We start from the raw sequence: 18,561 nt of genomic DNA, 5'->3' as shown, positions 1-18,561 counted from the left end.
ATGAAAGCTATGGATTAATTATTTTTGTTTTGTTTTGTATATAGGTATCCAACGGCTCTAGCACCATTTGTGGAAAAGACTTTCTCCAGCAAATAGCCTCTACACTTTGTTAAAAAGCAACAAACATATAACCACAAAAGTGTGGGTCTATTTCTGGAATTTCCAATCTGTTCCATTGGTAGATATGTCTATATTGACAGCACTACTAAAACATCTTGATTACTATAGATATATGAGAAGTCTTGAAGTCAAAGCGAATAAGACTATTAAGAGCAGCCATCCTTGCTTTGCTCCCAATCTTAGGGAGAATGAATTCAGTCTGTCACTACTAACTGTAATATTACTTGTAGCACTTTTGTAGATATTCTTTATCAAGCTGAGTTAAATTCCTCTCTATTCCTTTCTCTGACAGTTTTCATCATGAATGGACAATGAATTTTTTTCAAATGCTTTTTGTGCATTGTCCTTTCTCTACTGAATCAACTCCAATGGAATCAAAGTGGAATCAATAGCAGAAAGATAGTACAAAAATCTCTAAACACTTGGAAAACTAACCAACATACTTCTAAATAATTTTTATGTCAGAGAGGAATTCTCAAGGAAAATCAAAAGATAAATTGAACCAAATGAAAATGCATCGTATTGAAGCAAACAGAAAGAAGAAATAACAAAATAAGAGATCAATGAAATTGAAAATAGGAAAACAGAGTCAATGAAATAGAGCTGATTCTTTGCAAAGATCAGTAACATGGACAAACCTTAACACAAGAATTAAAAGTGAAAAAAGAATCGGGAATTAAATAATAGGTGTACTATAGACCCTGCAGACACCAAAGGTATTATAAGGGAAAGTTATAAAGAATTCCATACAAATAAATTTGACAGTTTACAAGAAATGAAGCAAATACTCAAAAACACAAACACAACTCATTTTGGAATAGATTATCAGAAAAAAAATAGATTATCGGAATAGACCTATAAATGTTAAGGAAATTGCATTTGTAATTTAAAATCTCCCAAAAAAGAAATCTCAAGGCCTAGATTGTTTCACTGGAATGAACACCAATTCTGAATGATCTTTTCCATAAAATGGAAGAGGACGAAATATTTCCTAACTCCTATAAAGTTATTATTATCCTGATATCAAAACTTTACAAAGTTTAAAAAAGAAAACTATAGACCAATACTTCTCATGAACATAGACATACAAAAATCCTTAAGAATATTAGCCAATAGGATAGAAGGGTGACATCTATCACCACACTGATCACCAGGATTGATATGGCTGATCTGGCTGGCTTAGCTGCTGTTCTCTACCTCCCTCACTGCTCCGTGGGCATCCCTCCTGAAGCTGCATGCTGGGTAGAAGAGGACGACCTTCCTTGATAGAGGAGGACTATTCTTTAGGTCAAGGGTATGTAAGTAGCTGCACTCCTCTCCTAGAACATTCAGAGAAGCCACCAAGAATATTAACAAATAGAATTCAATGATAGATGATGATGATGATGAAGATAGATAGATAGATAGATAGATAGATAGATAGATAGATAGATATAAAGAATTAGGCACCATGACAAAATAGGGTTTATTCCAGAAATAAATGGCTGATTCAGCATTTCAAAAGAAATCAGTGCAATGTACACATCCACAGGCTAAAGCAAAAATTACATGTGGGTTATGTTAATCTTACTAGTCAGAGGTACAATTACATTACAAACCTGGAAAGGCTCTAGGAATAGACATGTCAACACAAAGGCACTTTAGGGTTGAGTTTTGGTCTGCCTTGTAAGATTCCTAAGATACCGTAAGTGGTCAAGGCATTGAGGCTTGTGCTACCTATTTGCTCTATTGTAGGTTAAAATTATCAACTCATATAGTGACTAAGTCTATTAGAAAGCAAGCTAAAAGGAAAACAGAAAACAACACCCAATTAAGGGTTAATAATAATAATACCAACTTACTAGCTGATAAGGCTTGCTTTCAGAATAAATCCTAAAGCACCATTTTTTTTTAAAAAATCAAACTGCATAATGACTGTTGTAGAGCAAATGTGATGAGTCCTTCCTAACCTGTCATCTCCTTGAACTGGTGGTGTACTAGGCAGTTTGAAGAACACCTTGCCCCATGTAGCAGCTTCCATACTCTCATGCTGATGGAAAATATGGAGATTGCCTAAAACAAAGAGAAAGCCTACACAGGCTTAAGTTTAAAAGTGTTTATTATGTGACTCAGAAAAATGTTAACATATCTTAGAGACATCATAATGGCTCACTCATTTACTATAAAGGCACATTCTTCTTAGAGAAGTCTAGGAAATTGACACAAAGTCAGCTAAACTCATTACTATCCACCTGCAAGGCTGTGGAACATACAGCATCCCATACGTATTCAGCTGCACAGCCTGAAAGTGAGAGGCTGAGGTGATCAAAGTAGGAATCAAACCACACTTAGTGAGAAGGCAACTTGCCCAAGAGAGGTCAAAGATCTATTTCCAACTGCAGGTGATATTTGTACATATATCCTATATTCCAATTTGTCCTTCATCAACTCTATCCCCCCTTCTTTACAATCTGGATTCCACTTGCTCCAATGACAGTACAGCATAGGAGTGGACCTCGATTCTAAAGACATGCTCTATAAGGCTTATTCTGCTAAAGGCAGAGGCACCTAAGGAATTCTTGCTTTGCCTTGCTGACGGTTTCGTCCTTCAGGAAGGAACAAGGACCAGTGTACATGCACTACACAGCTGTAGGAGGCACTATTACCAGCATGATCCATTTGAGTGTTGCCCACTGCACTTGTGTAGGCACCACACACAGCCCTGGAGGCAGCGTTTTTATACTTCAAGAACTGATTAATAAAGTGGAGATGATGAAAATGCAGGAAGAACAGAACCAAATTCCTAGGATTCACAGTAGCACAGTCAAATACAGCTCCTGGGCAATAATAATAACTAATATATAATATCTCATGTTGGGCATTTTACTAAGAATTTTACATATTTTATCTCATTTAATCCTCCATAAAATGTGACATTATTCAATTATTCCAATTTTATGGATGAGGAAACTGAGGCACAGGAGGTTAAGTAACTTCTCTGGGTTCACCTAGCATGCTATACTCTGAAGCTGAGATGCTTAACTACTATTTTGTATACTGTCTCCCCTAAAACAGAGCAAGTGTGAGAAAATGGTCAGGAAAAGATATCACAGTCCTGTGTCCAGAGACTGAAAAGGAATCCAGCTCTAGAAAAATATTTTTAAAAAGAAAGGGAGAAAAAGAGAAAAGGAAAAAAAAGGAAAGAAAATCTGACTATGGAGTTCCTAGCAATCATTCTGAAGGAGACAGAGTTGTCTAAAGATGATTGGGTGCCTTCGCAAGAATATTCTCCTCATCTCATTGCAAAAAATAACGAAAGATGAAAAGAAAGGTAGGTGTATAACCAGAGTCAAATACAAGAGTGATATGGGGCCTTTCAGGAAGTTAAAGCATAGTATGACCTGAGATAAAAGAAACTTCAGGACAACTCTAAGGGTTTTTACATATGTGTTCCCAGGAGAAAGAAGGAGGGAAACATCACTGCTTGGAGCATATGGAGTAATATTAATTAGGTTTTTTTTTTTTTTAAAAGAATGTTCATTAGAGTGAGAAAGGGAAACACAAACATGATTAAGATAAATGGAAATCAAACAGAGGGCTGATGAAGGAAAGGGGGAGAAGGGATGGGGTAACTGGGTCATAGGCATTACGGAGGACACATGATTTAATGAGCACTGGGTGTTATATGCAACTGATGAATCACTGAATCCTACCTCTGAAACTAATAATATACTATAAGTTAATTAATTGAATTTGTTAAAAACAAGACAAATGGAAACCAGAGATGGATAATATTCCGAAGTACACAAACACCTAGAGATTTACATGAGTTCAAGCTTTTCTCCTGTGGTGAGAAAAGGAACAAGAATTAGCAGAAATTTAAGCACAATTATTTGAATGGTGGAGAGATGTCTGAAGTCTGGAATTTGGTAAATAATATTCTAATGTATCGAAAGAAATTAGGCTTCCCACATGATCATTTGGTGAGCTTACCATAGAATACTTGGCAGAATTCAAAAATAAAATATTAAAAATAGTTTGTGAGCACTTATGAAATTTAAAGGTTATCATCAAAAGCCTTTATGCGAGGCTTTTGTTGAGGACAGGAATATCACAATATTTTCACTTCCCATTTTGAAGGTGTTGCTAGTATTATATTCCCAAATTTCACAAAATTTCATATTACCTTATGGTCAAACTGGAAAAACATGGGGTAAGTGATTAAAGGTAGTGCGTTCATGGCTCTTATACACTTGTTCAGAGTTCTGATTACTGGAGCTGCCTTGTGCCAGGGCTGAGAGCTCTGTCCTTGGTTCTGTCCCACTCACATTCTTGTCCACCTGACTAAGGACCTACAAGAAATACTTCCTTGTCACTTGGTCAACAAAGTAAGACATGTTTCATGTTTTAAATGATAGAATCTGGAACCAAAAAATTCCAAATAGGTTGTAACAAGGTCCAAAGTAACAAAATAATATTTTTTAGATGAAAATTACATAAGATCTTAAATTGGCATTTAAAACAATCTACTGAAAAAAAAAATAAAAAAATAAAAAAATAAATAAATCTACTGTACAAATGCTAAAGAGGACAGGATTTTAACGGCACTGAATAAATTTAAGTTCTTTAGTTGGCTATAAGCTCAAAATGAGCTGACATTCTGCATCTGATCCGGTTATCATCAGTCAATGCAGATATTCATAGCATTAATGGAAAGGAGACAGACAGGTTTCTATGTTCTTCCTGGTTATAGGGTATAACAGAAGACAATGAGAGTACGTCCCATGGAGTGCAGTTTCAGATCCGGGAAGATGTCTGATGATCAGAGCTTGTGAAAAATTGAGTTATCTGTTGCTGGAAATTCTCACTTAGTAGCTAAGACTGAGGAGGAATGCTGTAAAAGTTATCCTCCTTTGTGAATACCAACAGGTTAGGACATCCCTAACTTTCCTACTGGAAGGTTGCACTAGGTAACCTCTAAGCTCCCTACTAGCTTTAAAACTATTAAGATTTTACTCTGGAAGCTTCTCAGCACTTTGTTTTCTTATTCCCTGGGGCTACATATTAAGATGCCTGCTGCTGAGTGCATATGCTGCCTCCAATATAGATTCACTGGATCCTAGGTGAACAGGATGTTACTGGACTTTGGGTTTACAGACTCCTGGACAGTTCCTGCCTACTTGTCACTCTCCCAAATCCATGAGATCCACTGTGGACTCCTCAAGTCACGGTGAAGAGATTAGCGTTTGTCTTTTTTCTGCATGCTCAATTGTTACCTGTTTTTACTAAAGTATTTTTGACTCTCCAACTCTACCTTGCCAGATGGACAATTCTAGTGTGATGCGGTCACTGTTAAATCTTCCTATTTCAAATTCTATAGTTCTGCCATTTATGCATTATTCCTGAAGCTTAGGGCACAGCAGCTCATCACACTAACTGGTCAATACTTGCCCACCTGGACCTCTGCACAAAGTCTTCTATGCCACCATCATTTTGATTACATCATGATGTCTTCCCAAAGTTCTCCTGAAGATGAAATCTAAGAGCTAAGAAAGCAAAAGAAGAGTCAAAGAAAAAAGAGGAGGATTCAACTTCTAACAAAAAACAAAACAAAACAAAAAAACCCAAGTCTATTTTGGCTTAAAATGAAAAAAAGCAGCCATCAAAGTGCCTTAAGCCGCAAGAGCCAAGTTCCCATTATTATGGTTAAATACTTGCCAAACAACACTTCAAATTGACAATATGTTGAAATCTGCTATAAAGTGCACATGGTAAGCAATGGAGCTTCACCTAGGAGGATCACCTTGGCTTTCCTCTACAAGATGCTTAGAAAAGCATTTAAACCGGCGTCCAACAAGTGAGTTTTTAAACATAAAGACAAAGTACTTATTGAGAAAAATATATCAGGTACTGCCAAATCTCAGTCCATGGTGTGCGCTAATTGTAATCCCATTTACAATTTTATTATTGACACACACTTAAGTCTCAGAAACAAAACTGCAGGTAGTTAGCTTGGAACAAGATTGTCTCAAAGATTAATGACTCAGAAGAGGTAACCAATGGACCTCAGCCCAAATAAAGTTTAAAACAACCATTCCATTATCTGAAGAAACAGATACCAGGTAGTACATTTGTTTGTTCAGTCGATGAAGATCGGGGTGCAGGGAGATCTGTGTGAACATATGAGCCCGGAGAGGAAAATATCTGGTCCTTGCATTTGTAAATTTACAACCGACAAATAAATCTACTAAGAGAACTGAGAGTACTTTCCTGGCAATCTTAAGATACTGATAAATGGCAAGGTTATACCTCTGGTAATGCCACTGTTGTTTTTCTGTGCTTCTGTTGCTTTTCTTTGGTTCTCACTAACATCCAAGTACCATTTTTCCTCCTTCAACCCTCAAAGAAGCTGAACTAATGAGTCTAAGGCACTCTTAATTTCAGTGTGAACAAAAATGTGCCCACTTATAGAACTACTTCTTCTGTTCCCCAACACTTGCTAAGACTGGGGCTAGAGAAAGAGGTTGCAATAGGGTGATTGGGATGAGAAAGGAAGAAATGCAGAACAAAGCAGAAAATGGTGAAAGGAATCCCGCACATGGGCAAGAGAGCAAAGAAGGGACTAAGTGCTGAGCTGCTCAGTGTGGACACTGCTATTACATGTGAGCCACCTACCACTACCACTTGAGAGCCCCAGACTTAAGACTTCCACATGGAGAAAACTTTCCCCACACCTGAGGTGGAACTGAATAGAAGACCTGGAATTTCCTAGAAGGTAATATGGCAGCACAAACACTACCACTGTCACATGAATCACACCTGAATTTCTTAAGAGTCAGAAGATCCCTTGGATGGTTTACCAGAAGAATGAATGAAGGAAAAGACTCCTGAGCAGGTGCCTGTCATAATGGCATAAATACTGATTCTCACTTCCCCAAGTCAAGACACATCATTCACCTGTAATAGGCTCTGCTATTAAATCTGGAAGCACTAAAAATGTAAGGAATTCTTTTTTTTTTTAAGATTTTATTTATTTATTCATGAGAGAGACAGAGAGAGAGAGGCAGAGACACAGGCAGAGAGAGAAGCAGGCTCCATGCAGGGAGTCTGATGTGGGACTGGATCCCAGACTTCTGACAGTCTTGCCCCAAAGAAACAAAGCAGCACTTTAGGACAGTTGAGAGGAATTTAGTTTGAAGGGGTGGGAGTATTTGCATTCCATTTGACCACTTGACCCATGATATAGTTTTGAGCTAAGTAAGAGTCGGGGCTAAGTGCTGTTAAGATATACAGGGGAACACACAGGTAGATAGATGTTCTGGGAAATTCCCTCCTCTATACAGATTTTCTTCTCCCCATAGCTGATTGGACCAGTGGAGGTCATTCATTCCTTTGGATGCAGAGATTAAAATTCTACAAAATTCTACTTGGAGTGTCTGAGAGTACAGACAGGCCCGCGTGGTCCCCATCTCAAAATGCCTGTCATGCATTATTGAATAAGATCTGCTGCTTTATTCATCCTTGTCTCCTGCTTGGCTACACAAACTAAGTTTGTCATAGTTCCTCGGTCTTCTCAGTGACCCTCTCCCTGCCCCTTGTGTGCCAACCACACTGCCTTTTCTGTTCCATCAGCCTCCTCCCCAACACCTGTTTTTTTTTCAGTCTCCACTGGAACATATATTCCTCTGTGTAGTCTTTCTTCCCATTCCAGAATTCTCCTTTGGAGTACTCCCCCGCATGGAATCCATTTGTCTTACATCTGTTTATCCTACTAGATTTAAACTCCTGAGGACAGGAACGATTTATCCAATCCACTAGAGCTTGGCTAGTGTGTGACACAAGACAGGACCCTGGTGCTCACTCTGGTTGCCTGAATGATGAGCTAGCTAGGAAAAGGGCTGCACCAGAACTTATCTTCCCCGAGGAGATGGCTTCTGCTTCCCAGCCAAATAACTATACTGTCCACAGGCCTCAGGTCACTAGGTGGCGAGTTGTTCTCACATTTGTTAACACAGCCCCACAGAAAATCTCTACATGCTCCCAGCCCTGTCTCACCTCTCACAGTGACAATGCCAAGGGGGTGAGAGTCAATGACTGCTCTTCTTGCTGTCCCAGGCTTGTGAGTTTCCCCAAGAAAGCATCTTCCTTAACCTGTTCTGTGTGATGTGGAAATTGTCCTAAGCTCCATTGCAATGCAGATGGCAACTCTAAAGGGACAAAACCTCTATGAACAATGCTTAACAAGATTCATGGGCCAAGTATGATTCCTGCTTCCTAAAGAAAGCTTTGGGTTTATGCTATATGCTGATAACTCCTACATCTACAGCTCTCCTCCAGACTCAGGTGCACAGCCACTTTGATACTTCCAATGGTCTCTCTTAAATTCAGCTGTCCACTGTTCTCTCAATCATCTTCACAAACCCAGTTCTCCCAAAGGCTTCCACTTCCTCATTAGAATCATCTTTAAGGGATCCCTGGGTGGCTCAGCAGTTTGGCACCTGCCTTTGGCCCAGGGTGTGATCCTGGAGACCCGGGATCAAGTCCCACATCAGGCTCCCTGCTTGAAGCCTGCTTCTCCCTCTGCCTGTGTCTCTGCCCCTCCCTCTCTCTCTGTGTCTCTCATGAATGAATAAATAAAATCTTAAAAAAAAAAATCATCTTCAATTCCTCTTTCCGCAAACATTACATCAACCAATCAAAAAACCCTGTTTCTAACTTTGAAACACATCTAGAATCTGATCACCACTCACCACATCCAGCAAAACTCCTGCAGTCTAAGTCTCCGTTACGCTGTTCTTGGCTTCCTATAATAAGTTGTCTCCTTGCTTCAATCCTTGTCCCCCTATAGCCTTTTCTCAAACACAAAAGAGCAATTTTGCAAAAACTTAAGTCAGAACTCAGGTATCCACTCTGCTCACAATCTTCCAAATGCTTTCTAACTGAAAGTAAAATCCAAAGTCCTTTCTGTGGTTCACAGGCCTTCACTCTGTGCGACTCCTCCTATCATATCCTTTCCACTCCTATTCTTTCCCACTGGCTGTGCCAGGCCACACTGGTCTCCTTACAGTTCTCAGAGCAGAAGCCTTCACCCTAAGCCTTCACCTTGTTTACTACTCCCTTAGCCTGCAACTCTCTACCTGAGATAACTGCATGGCTGGCCTCCTCATTTCATTCTAAGGGAGATATTTTGCAATCTTCCTTGTTAAAATTCTGTAACAACCACAACCACCACTCCCTGTCACTTCTTCCCTAGGGCACCTATTCCTGAGAAGGACAGGTTTCATGGAAAGTATAACATCTTGGTTGGGTTCTAAAGATGGAATTGTGATAGGAAGTAGGGATAACAGAAGTAAGATAACACAGGAGGCAGTCAGCAAAAATTGTCTTCTAATAGTTACCCGAGGGTGTAATTGCACTTCAGTGGAGGCTCCAGAAAGGACTTCTGCTGAAATGGAAACTCTGACTAAAATGTCTCTTCTGTCTAAGGCAAAGATTAGCATGCTATTTGTGGTGATTGGACCAAAGTACTCACAGTATGGAAATATCTTTTCTTCAAAACATAAATCCTTTTGGTTACTGGTAGTCAGAATAAGGAAACAAGGGATAGGGGAAGAAACAGATTAAAATATAGGTTGTAGACTTTTTTTTTTTTTTAGGTTGTAGACTTTTTAAAAAATTTCCTTTCTGGATTGAAAGATTCAGTTCAGTGTGAAAAACTCTGTAAAGAGCAAATCTGGAGACCCTCAGCAGGACGGAGTCTTCTCAGTCTTGAGATCCAGATGTAATCACCAAAAGTTCTTGGGCAGCCCCAATGGCACAGCAGTTTAGCGCCACCTGCAGCCCAGGGTGTGATCCTGGAGACCTGGGATCGAGTCGCACGTCGGGTTTCCTGCATGGAGCCTGCTTCTCCCTCTGCCTATGTCTCTGCCTCTCTCTCTCTCTCTCTGTGTGTGTGTGTGTCTCTCATGAATAAATAAATAAAATCTTTTAAAAAAACGGTTCTTGGGATCCCTGGGTGGCGCAGCGGTTTAGCGCCTGCCTTTGGCCCAGGGCGCGATCCTGGAGACTCTGGGATCGAATCCCACGTCGGGCTCCCAGTGCATGGAGCTTGCTTCTCCCTCTGCCTATGTCTCTGTCTCTCTCTCTCTCTCTCTCTCTCTCTGTGACTATCATAAATAAATAAAAGTTAAAAAAAAATAAACTCGATTTAAAAAAAAAAAAAAAGGTTCTTCATCAAAAACAAAAAGCAAAACAAAAAATGTTCTAGATAAATCATATCAGTAAAGTACCAAAATCCCAGAGAGAGATTAGTTATCCTTCTTTCCCAAATTCCTGCTCCTTCCCTCAACATCTCTAGAAATAAAAGAGAGATTTTATTTTTTTTTTTAAATTTTTATTTATTTATGATAGTCACACAAAGAGAGAGAGAGAGAGAGGCAGAGACATAAGCAGGCTCCATGCACCAGGAGCCCGACGTGGGATTTGATCCCGGGTCTCCAGGATCGCGCCCTGGGCCAAAGGCAGGCGCCAAACCGCTGCGCCACCCAGGGATCCCCAAAAGAGAGATTTTAATTACGGATTTGTTTTCAAACTGAAAAAATGATGCAAGTATCCTCAGCAGTATTCACAAAAGGATGCACCAATCAAAAAAATTATATCAGAGTTAATGGACTGTTTTCCCCCCATTATTTTTGAACCACTTAAGAATTCTCACGTATAAAATCTGACATTGGGAATGTTGTGCACTTTGGACGTTCTGATGGCCTTTAAAAATTTGTGGATGATAAGAATTGAGCAAATATTTTCCATAATACTAAAAAAGAAAATATGCAGAAAGCTGCAATGATCTTAATATTTATAAAGATCATACCAGAGTATTAATAATTTTCTGTCATTAAGCATTCTCAAGAGTTAAGTACCATTTGTTTTAACTACTAAGTCTGTATTAAAATTACCCATAAGAATTAATATAGAAATATAAATATTTTTCATCTGGACTTCTTGATTTTGCTCTGGGCACAATTTGTATTTCATCTTCAGGTCCAATTATTCATTACAAAAGATAACTATGCTTTCAAAGTGAATTGAATTACAAGTCTTTTTTTATGACTACATTTCAGTGAGCAGGTAAAGCAGCAGCTATTCAATCTAACTTAACGTTTCACCTTAGCACTCAGCTAAATAGAAATTTTCAAAGGAAATTATGCTTAAAGATATGATAAAATACCTTATGGTCCTGGCTTCAAGCAAAATACTGTTTCATTTTGTAAGTTGAGCAAATGAGCTTACTAGTCAGAGTGAACTTATAAGATCTCTGTGGGCTTTATAAACTGAAGCAAACTCATTCATATGATTACTATATATCTCCTTAGCATCTTTTAATGCAAGACAATGCATTTATAGAAATCATCATTCTTTTTCAGGGGATGCTATTTTACTATGCTCCCATATCAACTTAAAATCTTGAATTTCATAGGACACTTTCACATAAAATGTCAAAGTTAAGGAAAACTCAGGCACAAAAAAAAATTTTATAATAGTAAAGATTCTGGAACACAGGCAATTCCACTTATATTCTCAAGCTTTTCAATTCTATTTATCTTAAAATTAGTCTCACAAAATATTATACGGTTATAATTCATTATCACTGCATCATGTATCTGAGAAATGTCTGGTAACTCTTGTTATTACGTAATTTCACAACCCAAGTATCCTGTTACTGTTTTGATGTTAATGAGCACTTATTAAGCTACTTTGAAATGGGGAAAAAAATAAAAGCTTTTTCAAAAGTATTTATCAAAGCAGAGTAAGAGGTAAGTTAAAAGGTCTGTCAAACTGCATGGTTGATTCCCTAACAAGTAATTCTTTTCTATCAATTCCTATCATCCTGGAAAACACTCTACCGGGCAGGTGATTGCTGTTCATACTACCTAGGGCAAACCAAACTAGAAATTAAAGAAAGCCAACTATAACATCCATGTTAAAGAGAAGAAATAAGCAGCTCCTAATCAACTGAGAAATAAATGAGACTGATTGGCTCTTTGTGTCCAGCTGAATATGTCATTTAAGCACGGGGACCAAGCTTATTTCCTATTTGTTTTCTTCCAGTGGCTGCATATGGATAATGGCTACTGGCAAAATCTGCCTTATGAGTACACACTCTAATGCCACAAGCAGACCATTACAGCATCAAGCTCATATCTTTTTATGAGAAGGAAGTTTTTCTGACAATATTGACAGTAAATGAACTACAAAGTATGAGGCTGAAAACAAAATACTCATTGTACAGACACACACACTAACACCCACACAGAGATATATTTTAAAAGCCCTTTGCATTATATCATGCCAGTTATGAACATCTGCAGGGACTGGCAGACACTGAGTGGCAATCACCCCCTTATTCACCTCCGTGCTTGATCACATGCCACCCTTTGCCCTCCACTTCAGCATCTCAGTTCCTGTGATAGGAAGACTCACAGAGGACACAAGGCCTGTTTCTCATGAGATGATGCTTCAGAATTCTGTGAGCTATTCATGTTACAGGTCATACCCAGTAAACCTGTACCAATACCACACAAATTTAAGAGTCTTCTACCCTCCAGTAACAAAGAACATGCAAAAAATTCCTTATCAGACAGTTGGCAGGAGTGCATGGGAAACTGACTTTTATGTCATATATGTTGATAGATCTCTGGTTTCAAAGCAAAGTACACAGTTACTAAAAACTAATTAACTGAGTTCCAAAGTTTATTCCTTGCTAGCTCACATTATTTTACGTCTGTGATACAAAGCAGATATCTAAGTAAGGTGAATATATGATCATAAACTTATGCTTGACTATTATCAGTTCTTTCCCTAAGTCAGCTAAACCAGGTTTTCCTGTCCTAAGATAAAAGCAGAATTCAAAGAGAGCAACGCTTATGTGAAAAAATGTCCCACATTTTAAAAAGGAAGGAAGGAAGGAAGGAAGGAAGGAAGGAAGGAAGGAAGGAACTAAGAAAGAAAGGAGAAAGAAAGAAAAAAGAAAAGAGAAAAGAAAAAGGAAAAAAAAATCCTATAATCACTATTCTAGGTGCTACTCAGGCTCTGAAAAGATAGACGAAACTACTTTTCACCACTGGTACCAGGACATAAGATCATTAAAATTAGAACACAACAAAAAATTCCATTACAGTTTCATAAACTCTGCTTACTGTGGAAAAATATCAAAATTCAGTCTCACATAGGCAGATCATGTTAGAGTATAATATTTATTCAATTTCATCATTTATGATCACTGTTATAACCAAATTAACCCCAACATAAACTCTGACATTTAAAAACACAGAGAACATACTGATTTTTCAACTATTTTGCTTATGTATACTTTTCAATTCTCATGCAGAGCTCATAATTAAGAGATGCTATACATAAACCCTCTCATTTATATATTAAGAACCAAGTAGAGAGGGCAAAAAATATCAACATAAATTCATTCTCCAAAAACTGCCCATGGATGTATTATTATCACTAATCATATACTTACAGTATATTCCTCAGTAAAATGTGTAATTGTAGTCACAGAACAATAGTTATGACAAGGCAATAATATACTTTCAGAAAAATAATACAACAAATGAGACTTAAGAGTTGAAGAGAAGGACCAGAGCATATAAAAGTCATTTCAGAACACCACACAAATTTCAGTGTTTTCCACTTTCCAGTTGGAAAGTACATGCACAAAGATTTCTTAGCAGACAATAGTCAAGAGTGCATGAAAACTGGCTTTCATGTCATATGTGTTGAGAGAAGATCAATGCCATTGAGAAAGAAGAATGTATTCATTATCTTTTGGGTCTGTCTATATCATCTATAGCAGCGAGGAGTTTTTGTCTTGCTTTCTTATTGATATGAGATCCCAGGCAAACATTTACCAGATTGGTCAGCTGCTTCGTTGAATATTCCTATTCGAGGTACATTGGGGGGGGGGGGGGGCGAGGAGAGAAAAAAAAAAAGATCCGAATTTAGTACACTGAAAGACATATTTGACCAATGCACAGAAAAGAACAAGCAGATATTTAGTTTTCAGTGGACAGTGACTGAGCACTACAAGTCAGTGAAAAGCAGGGTAAATCATACTTTGAGACATGGAAGACAAATTGTTTACTGAGCTGTAATAAGGACACTGCAGGACACATTTGAAACAGAAAGGAGTAGAGTTTCTTCAATATGGCAAAATAATCTGCAGTGCCTATGCTTTTGTTACTTTTAAGACCAGACACTTTATGCTTGTTTCTGTGGCAGTCTTTATTAAGTTATTAAAATATACTGACCTCTCAAATTTTTAAAATGCTACTAAGTAATTATTTTCTGGCACTCTACATTTTGCAAACATTTCAGGCGAAAAGAAAAAAATCTCTAACCACAGAACAACTTTTCTAAGATATGACAAATGAGTAGAGTAACCAGGATCAGAAAGTTACTGGCTTTTAAACCCTCATGTTGCCATTGTAGCTAGTAAGTAAAATTAAGACTGTATGTCTTTTATGCTGTACAAATCTATTTGGTTTCCCAAATTTCAGATAACGAGTTGCTAGGGTAAGAATGAATAAGGATTTATCAGAAAGGTTTGCATATTGATCTGGTTCTGGAGGATGAACAACAAGGGTTCAGATATGGAAACGGAGTTCTATACTACCATCTAATAAGAAAAGTCACCTGTTGTCATTGGAGTTATAACCACTAAACGGACAATTTCAAAATATGAAAAAGAATTCATTTTAAAAACTCAGCAAGCTACTCAGTTTCTGTATCTGAGCTCTGAGAGCATCTGGTAACATCTAGTAAATTCTCTTAATCAGTCAGCATTTAACAAGTATCCACTGTCATCAAGCACTGGGCTAGACACTGTCTTAGAAGATGGGGGCAGTCGGCTCCCAAAAAAATTTCACTGAATTACAAATACCAGTTAAAGTTCTCATAAGATATTAAGCTAAAAATTTTGGTTCACTATATTAAGAGAAAAAACTCAAAAATGGGGATCATTCTTGCATCAAATAACATATGTCTAAGACCTATGCTTTAATCCCCTTGGTTACTTGTCCTCTTTCCCCCAGACCCCTTCCACAGGAGTGACTTCCAAGTGTTTACAGCTTACTTTACTAAATGGATTCCAGCAACATTCAGCAGTCCATCTGTTCCTGGTTTAGTATTCTGGCTTTCAAATGTCAAAAGTCAATGGGACTAAAAGGGATGACATTTTTCTCAATTCTGATGTACTAATAAAAATCATTGAAAATAATATGTACATTTCTACTTTGCTCCTAAGGATCTGGAACTGACCTACAGTGGGCACATTTACACAAAACTCAGGCTAATATTCATTTCATTTCTCTAGAGTATTAAAATCAGATAGGATGAGGCTGATAAGGCAAATATAAATAATGCCTTATTTCCTTACCCAGATGAAATAACAATCTACTTAGCTTTTACCCATGATGTTTACAGCATAAGTAAATGTGATCACTAGAGTTAGTGAAGGAATAAAACTAGGTGATAATTTTAATACTTGCCATATTTTCTTTTCTTTTTTTTTTTACTTGCCATATTTTCATTTTCTATCTCCACATATTGCCTTACCTAGACAAACAGTAGAACAATAATATAGGAAAGCTCCCCATATTGAGCATGCTCTGGTGAAATATGTTGCATTAAACTATGCCAAAAATTCAGCATCTTAAATAACACTTAATAAATAATATTTTTCTCTACTTATCTATATTATCTACACAGAAGAAAAATGACCCCATCTATACTCAAGGTAAAATCTAATGCAGGAAGAAGTTAAATTTAGTTATTTTAATATTAATACACTTAATCATCACTAATACATGTCAGTATGATGTCAATTCATTGTTGAGGACAATAAGATTTAAGTTATAGAATAGACATTAGCTTGTCAATCACAAGACAACGTTGCTGTCTTCAATTTGACTTGATGTTAACCAATGCCAGGCTTTTCCCACAACACAGCTGCAGGATAAACACAGCTAAAGTTCAGGATCTGGCTACCTTTTCAGATAATTACTGTTGCAGTTTGGAGAGGTCTCAAAAGGATTTGATTATGCAAAGGGCATTGCATAGACACAGTGCAAATATGGTAAAGAATCAGCTGTTGCTTTACACTGCACTCTCACAATTTTGAATTATATAATACAGCAGACAAGAACAGCACAGAGGAAAAGGAATAGAAATCCAACGGACTGCTTTCCAGCTCTCACCCTGTGCTCTTTGATCCAGCGTTCCATGTCATTCTCAGTTAGGTAGTAGGCTTTAATATATGTCTCCACAAATTCTTTATCAGGAATGGGTCTAATATCTGTTAGTTTTTCAAGTTTCATTAAAAACTGTTGAAAATCCAATTGCATCAGGGCACGACCCTCATTACTACACTTCTTGACGTTGGCATATCTAAGATATACAATAATAATAATTAAAAAAAACAGAAATGATAGGATGGAAAAAGAAATCTGTAGGTACTTAAACTCTATTTTAACCCATATCTCGATAGATTCTCCAGAAATGAGAGGATTATAGGAAAAAAGAGCACAGGAGTCTTGTGTTAGAAGGACTGGGTTCAGCTGGGGCCCCAGCACTCCACACTCATTTTACCAATGAGGCCTCAGCTTCCCCGTTTGCAAAGCAAAGAGATCCACTAACTGCTTAAGTTTTTGGCTGCTCTACAGTTCTCTCCCCCTGTCAATTAACATAATTATCTGTAAAAAAGTAAAACTGGTATTCCCGGAAATCTGGCTGCCAAGATTTATTTATAAGAACTAAGCTATGAACGCTCCAAAGTAATCTTAGTTTCATAAAACTGTTCAATATTGTAACTACTGGATGCAGAGGAAACAAATGCAGTAATTCCCCCAGGAACAGTCAGCTAAACCTAAGAAACGTGTGAGCATATAAGCAAAAAAAGGACATACATAACTTGTCATACACTTTATAGACTTATTCTGACACCCCACACTCCTGAAAACTGTGTGTTCCAGGATAGAGTAGTAATAAGAATGTATTAACCCTAAGAGTACGACATGTGATTACTCATAAGTCAGTGCCTCAATCCTTCAATAATACAAAACATGGAGAATCCAACCCTAAGAATTTGGCACTTCCCCTAAGGAAATTTGCAAGGAAGCTAAAGCACATATTATTTGAAGTGATCAGGCTTCTTCTTCTTCTTTGATAAAAAAGTGTTTTGCACAGAAATATAACATTATTCACTTTTCTACTTTATTAAACAAATTTATTAAAAATACTTTTCAGTCATGACTATTGACACTGAGCCATTCTGTGATTTACAGCGCTGTTGGTTTCAAAACAGAGTGCCAAAAGTGTTGGCAGCTTGTCACTGTTCACCTCCCCACTCTCTAATACCTTCTTCTTTATATCAAAGAAGAGCTTAAAAGAAATCAAATAAACAACAATGTGGAAATTCAACTGATGTGCAATTCCAGACCACTATGAACAGTCTTTGAGACTGCAGCTTGCTCTCCAGCAAGCTTTTATAAGCTTTCTTATATTCTAGATGTAAGCATAGTCTCTGAGTAAGTGGGAAAATTAGTACTGATAGATCTTTAAAGTCAACATATGAAAGATTTATACAGTTTAGAATGATATAATGATACCACTAACAGACAGTAGTTATGAAGCCTGATTTTGCCATCAGAAGTTCATAAACCTTCTTGGTGTAGGAAAACTATGTGAACTTAGACAAGTTATTTAACCTCCTTGATTTTCTGAAGCAAGGTTTTCTCCTTGAGAAAAACAGAGAATAATGGTTCCATCAAAGAGTTTATGTTAGGGTTCAGTGATAAAATCCTGTGAGGTATTTGATCCAGTAAATGACACGTGGTGCTCAATAAATGTCATGGATAATCATCATCATAATAATTATATTATTAGGTAATAATAACTATTATGAGTTTAATTTTCAGATAACCATGAGATGCTACTTTCTACACTGCTCTACTAGGTGGTTCTAGGTAACCACCTAGAAAAGAAAGCTCAGATGGAGAAGGCACACTGGGGTATAAGGGTTCTTCAATTATATTCTAAAGTCAAACCTCAGTTATTACAGGATTGTCTGCTATTTATGACTTTCTCTACCTATTCTCTCCAATAATGATAACATGCAATGTTTTCTATGTATTATGCTTGATCATTGAAGACTCAGATAATGCTTTCATGAAAACTTACCCTTCCACAATAGTTCTGTTGGCCAGCCGTATACAGTGTTCCCAAAGTATATTAGACACAGGCAGAGGTATCCGAACTCTCTTAGAAACCTCATTTAACCTCCTGTTAAATTGCTCAAATTCCTAAGAAGACAAAAATCATGGCCATATGTGAATATAATTATGTCACATTGCTTTCCAATCTTACCAGCAAACAAAAAGATTTAGAAAGACTCAGAAT

At 37.4% G+C, this 18,561-nt stretch overlaps 1 protein-coding gene across 2 annotated transcripts in view; it reads right to left on the bottom strand.

Moving 5' to 3' along the window:
• Positions 1-13,333: 13,333 nt before the first annotated feature.
• The window catches only part of VPS50 (VPS50 subunit of EARP/GARPII complex), a 132,981-nt gene continuing 127,753 nt past the window's right edge, over positions 13,334-18,561 (bottom strand). For both annotated transcript variants that reach the window (XM_041727498.1, XM_041727497.1), the window contains exons 26-28: positions 18,343-18,464; positions 16,362-16,551; positions 13,334-14,045 (exon numbers count right to left, since the gene is read on the bottom strand). In XM_041727498.1, the coding sequence (XP_041583432.1) occupies positions 13,926-14,045; positions 16,362-16,551; positions 18,343-18,464 (432 nt within the window). In that variant the 3' untranslated portion in view covers positions 13,334-13,925. The remainder of the gene's footprint in view (positions 14,046-16,361; positions 16,552-18,342; positions 18,465-18,561) is intronic.

Source organism: Vulpes lagopus, chromosome 13 (genome assembly GCF_018345385.1).
Source record: "Vulpes lagopus strain Blue_001 chromosome 13, ASM1834538v1, whole genome shotgun sequence".
NCBI classification, from domain to species: Eukaryota; Metazoa; Chordata; class Mammalia; order Carnivora; family Canidae; genus Vulpes; species Vulpes lagopus.
Note: the sequence above shows the minus strand (reverse complement) of the source record. Positions and strands in the feature narration are given on the sequence as shown.